We start from the raw sequence: 5,087 nt of genomic DNA, 5'->3' as shown, positions 1-5,087 counted from the left end.
TCTCTCTCAAATAAATAAATAAAATCTTTAAAAAAGAAAAGAAATCTTGACATCCGTTTCTCTCTAATCTAAGTTCGCCAGGCACTGTCCACGCACTGTCTTCACCTTCCCCGGGGCGCGGGCCGGGGATCAGCCGCACGCTGATCAGGACTTTGGAGCCGAACAGCTTCCAGGGTGCACCCGGGTCATTGCACGCACTTCATTTTTTGTTTAATTTCTTTTTCTTAATTCGCTTCCTGCTGCGGACTCAAGAAAGGAGTTGGTTTTGCGGCCGGAAGGTGGGGTACGTGGAAATTCACAGGGAGGCTCAAATCCACCGGAGCGAGTCCTCGAGCTCGAGGCCAAACGCCGCCGAGCGCGGGAGGGACAAGAAGGCCATTCAAGTGGGTCCCACCGCCGCGCCCCCCGGAGAGGCGATCGCCCGGCAAGCGCAGCCGAGCGCGGGAGGGACAAGAAGGCCATTCAAGTGGGTCCCACCGCCGCGCCCCCCGGAGAGGCGATCGCCCGGCAAGCGCAGCCGAGCGCGGGAGGGACAAGAAGGCCATTCAAGTGGGTCCCACCGCCGCGCCCCCCGGAGAGGCGATCGCCCGGCAAGCGCAGCCGAGCGCGGGAGGGACAAGAAGGCCATTCAAGGGGGTCCCACCGCCGCGCCCCCCGGAGAGGCGATCGCCCGGCAAGCGCAGCCCGCGCGGCCAGCGGGCCAGGTCCGCACTCCCCGAACCCTTCGCAGCGCGACCCGAGTCGGTCCCCTTGGGCTTCCCAGGGCGCCCGGGATGTCACCGAGGAGAGCCTGCCGAGGAGTGCCACCGAGGAGAGCCTGCGGCCTCGGAAAGCCTCGCGCGCAGCTGCTCCTCCTCCCTTCAAGCCTCGGTCTGCGCGCAGCCCCCGTCACCGCCCAGACCCTGCGCTCGAGCCCCCCGGCCCCCCAACGTCCCTCTCGTCCCCAGCAGCCCTCTCCCAGCCCAGCTCACCCCTCCCCAGACCCCCGACTCCACCCGCAGCCCCGCGGGCCCACGCGCCCGCCCGACCTCTGAGCCCTGACCCCGACCCGGCCTCCCCGTCACACCCACCTGCCCGGGACTTCGCCGTTGCTGCGCCTCCAGAACTGCTTCCGGGCCCCGTCGCCGGCCACGGCCCCTCCTCCTCCCTCAGGCCCGCGGCCCGACACCTCGAGCGCGGCCGGCCAGGCCCGTCGGCCCTTTGCAGCACCCCGAGCAGCCCCTCAGCGGCCCCCGGACGCCCGAGCCCAGCGCCCAGAGGCTCTTCCGCCTGCTCCCGGAAGTCCCGCCTCCGCGCGCCCGGAAGTCCCGCCTCCGCCCAGGCGCGCCGGACGCAAGGCACGGGCGTGACGGCATTAAGGGGCGACGCCGGGGAGGGGGTGTGGCGGCTGCGGGGCGGGCGGCGGGGGTCCGTGTGTCGGCGGCTGCTGGGGCCCCCGTCCGGCTCTGTGCTCTGTCGCCGGGCGAGGCGGCGGGAGGGCCCGGGGCGCGCGGAGGCAGCGAGGGGCAGCGGGGTCAGCGGAGTGGGGGGGGGGGCGCCTGGGGGTCGCGGAACCCGGCGCAGGAAGCCCCCGGCAGGGTTTTCGAAGAGTCGGCACGAAGCGGAGCGGAGGGAGAGTCCGTCTACACTGGTGGGGCGCCGGGCGGCTCCGTCGGCCCGCCGTCTGCCGTGGACTCGGGTCGTGACCCCAGGGCCCTGGGCTCGAGCCCCGCGTCGGGCCCCCCGCTCGGCGGGGAGACTCTGCTTCCCCCTCCGCCTGCCCCTTCCCGGCTGGTGCCCTCGCTCGCTCGAGAGCTCGCTCGAGTGAATGAAATCTTTGAAAAGAGCGAGTCTGCGTTGGTTACGTGGTGAAATAACAGCTGCTGAAGTTCTGTTTCGGTGTTTTGGTGTTTGCTTCTTTTAACTTGACGTAGCCAACGAAGATGTGGGGTGACGTGCGTGACTGGCGCTGGATTTCTCTTGGTCGCGGACCCGGACCGAGAAGCCAGGTCCTGGCCTTTCACGACTGCAGGACAGTCCGCGGACACACCTCCACGTGTTCTCTCGCGAGACAAGAATTGGGCTGCGTGTGTACGTTTGCCCGTGCCTCTCGCTTACTGGTGGGTAGCACTGATGGAGTTCTTGCCACACGCAAGATCTGCGCCGGGTTCTTTACATGCAGTATGTCAGCCGTATGCCCACCACCCCCAAAGGCCGCCCCTCCCGGGAGAGCAGAATGGCTCGCTCACCTCGCGGACACCGAATTTTATGCCCTTTCCACAGGTCCTTGCGCCCACCCTGCAACATTTACCTGACTGTTTTTATGATCTCTGTGTCCACAGGTAGCTTGTGAGATCCTGCTCAGTGGGGCCGAGGTCTTCTGCCTCTGCAAGTGTGTGTTGGATGAATGACAACCACGGGAACTCTCCAGGGACCCCCTTTTGTCACCATAGAAACTCCAGGAATCTTCTCTTTGGTGTGATCTTAATGGATCCTTGGTGATCCCCAGCTGACATACCCTCACTAGATCCTCAGGGCTCCTTTGTTGCATAGCCTGATGAGCTCTTCCGGGATCCTGTCCTTACATGACCTCAGGGAATCTCCAGAGATCTTCCAATAAGGTTTCAGTGGATCCGCAGGGACTCCCTCCTGACACAGCCTCAGGCAGTCTCCTGGGATTGTCTCCTAGTGGAGCTCAGGAAGGCCCCAGGGACATCTTCCCAATATATAGCCCCGAGGCCTCAGAAATCCTCTCAGAGACTGGCTCCTAACAGCCTCCGGGGTCCCCTGTGGACATTACTGGGGACCTCAGGGGTTCTGTGCAGCTCTTCTGGCTCATTGCAAGAATCAGCGAGGTGACGGAGCAAGATGGCGGAGGAGTAGGAGACCTGGATTTCGTCTCCTCTCAGGAATTCAGCTGGATAGGGACCAAACCGTTCTGAACATCTACAAACTCAACAGGAGATCGAAGAAAGGAATAGCAACAACTCTCTCAACAGAAAAGCAACCACTTTCTGGAAGGTAGGACGTGCGGAGAAGTGAATCCGCGGCGATATTCGGGAGGATAGACGGCGGGGGAGGGGCCTCCGTCGGCCGCTTCTGGCAAGTGATAGAACCACGGAGCACAAAACCGGAACTTTTACAAATCTGCTCCGCTGAGGGACATCACTCTGGTGGCTAAGCAGGGGGTGGAACCCTCCGGGACAGTGTGGTCTCAGGACCCTCGGGGTCACAGAAAGACCGGGGTGCCTAAGTGTGGCAGAGCTCCCAGGTATCGGAGCAGGGAACCCGGCTGCAGAGACGGAGCCCAGGCGCGGGCTCTCAGCTCGGGGTTGCCATAAACCGTGATCCGCGGCCCAGTCGGGCCCCTGCTCCTCCAGCAGGGACCCAACAAGCGGCAGATCCAGGGAGACTCCCCTTCCTCCCCCGGGAGGAGCCGCGCGGGAGCGCACCGCAGGGATCTGCTGGGTTTGGAGACTCCACACAGGGTCGTGAGCCAGAGATAGAAACCCTCGGTCACAGGCCTGGTGAGCACGGAGTGCGGCCGGAGACCGGGGAGCCGGGAGTGACTGACGGCTTTTCTCTGGGGGCTCACTGAGGAATGGGGCCCTGAGTTCTCGGCTCCTCTGGGGCGGAGATTGGGAGGCCGCCATTTTCACTCTCCGCCTCCAAAACTGTACGGAAAGCTCGCAGGGAACAAAAGCCCCGGAGAGCAAACCCGAGCAGATGACTTAGCCGGGAGGGGGCAAGGGCGGGCAATTCCGCCTCCGGCAGAGACATTTGGGAACCACGGCAACAGGCCCCTCCCCAGAAGATCAGCGAGAACAGCCAGCCAAGACCAAGTTTACCGATCAATGAAAACATCAGAACTCCAGCGCTAGGGGACTACTGCACATAGAATTCACGGCTTTTTTACCATGATTCTTTAGTCTTTTAAAGTCAATTTTTTTTAACTGTCTTTTTGTCTTTTTATTACTTTTTGAATTTTTCTTTTTCCCTTTTTCAACCAACATCTTATCAATCCCTTTTAAAAAAAATTATTTTTCATTTTTAGAGTCATATTCTATCCCTTCATAGTAGTTACCCATATATTTGGCTTATATATATAAGTTGTTCTCTCTTTAAAATTTTGAGATAGTTTCTTCTAACAGATTAAAATATACCCTAAATCTCTAGTATATGGTGATTTCTATTCCCCTGACTGATCACATCCTCTCCCTTTTTTTTTCTCTTTTTCTTTTTTCTTTTTTTAAATCCTCTTCTTTCTTTTTTCAAACAACTTCGTATCAATTCCTTTTATAACATTTTTTATAATTTCCATTTTTACAGTCATATTCCATCCCTTCATCATATCAACCCTTATTTTTGTATATATATAAGTTTTTCTTTCTTTAAAATTTTGGGAGGCACTTTCTTCTAAAAGACCAAAATACACACCAAATCTGGTGTGTGGCACTGATCTGTATACCATATAGATCATATTTGATCATATTCTGGTTTTCCTTTTGTTGTTGTTGTTTCGTTTTGTTTGTTTTTGTTTTTATCTTTATCTTTATCTTTTTTTTTTTTTCTTTTTCTTTTTTCTCTCTTTCCCTTTCTTATCCCACTGCTTTAGGTCTTTTCTGATTTGTTTAGAGTATATTTTCTGGGGACGTGGTTATTCTGCTAGCATTTTGTTCTCTCATTAATCTATTCTCCTCTGCACAAAATGACAAGACGGAAAAAATCACTGCAACAAAAAGAACAAGAGGTAGTACCGACTGCCAGGGACCTACTCAATACGGACATTAGTACGATGTCAGATCTAGAGTTCAGAATCATCACTTTAAAGATACTAGCTGGGCTTGAAAAAAATATGGAAGTTATTAGAGAAACGCTTTCTGGAGAAGTAAAAGAGCTAAAATCCAACCAAGTAGAAATTAAAAAGGCTATTAATGAGGTGCAATCAAAAATGGGGGCGCTAACTGCTAGAATAAATGAGGCAGAAGAGAGAATCAGTAATATAGAAGATGAAATGATGGAAAATAAAGAAGCTGAGAAAAAGAGAGATAAACAACTACTGGATCACGAGGGCAGAATTCGAGAGATAAGCGATACCATAAGACGAA

At 56.1% G+C, this 5,087-nt stretch overlaps 1 protein-coding gene across 1 annotated transcript in view; it reads right to left on the bottom strand.

Moving 5' to 3' along the window:
• LOC118006859 (TBC1 domain family member 22A-like) overlaps nucleotides 1-1,355 on the bottom strand; it is a 19,456-nt gene extending 18,101 nt beyond the window's left edge. The window contains exons 1-2 of the mRNA XM_034999650.1: nucleotides 1,289-1,355; nucleotides 1,071-1,147 (exon numbers count right to left, since the gene is read on the bottom strand). Coding sequence (XP_034855541.1) covers nucleotides 1,071-1,147; nucleotides 1,289-1,355 — 144 coding nt within the window. The remainder of the gene's footprint in view (nucleotides 1-1,070; nucleotides 1,148-1,288) is intronic.
• Nucleotides 1,356-5,087: the final 3,732 nt, after the last annotated feature.

The sequence above is a fragment of the Mirounga leonina genome, unplaced genomic scaffold, assembly GCF_011800145.1.
Source record: "Mirounga leonina isolate KUSES-001 unplaced genomic scaffold, KU_Mleo_1.0 Mir_99772, whole genome shotgun sequence".
Classification (NCBI taxonomy): Eukaryota; Metazoa; Chordata; class Mammalia; order Carnivora; family Phocidae; genus Mirounga; species Mirounga leonina.
Note: the sequence above shows the minus strand (reverse complement) of the source record. Positions and strands in the feature narration are given on the sequence as shown.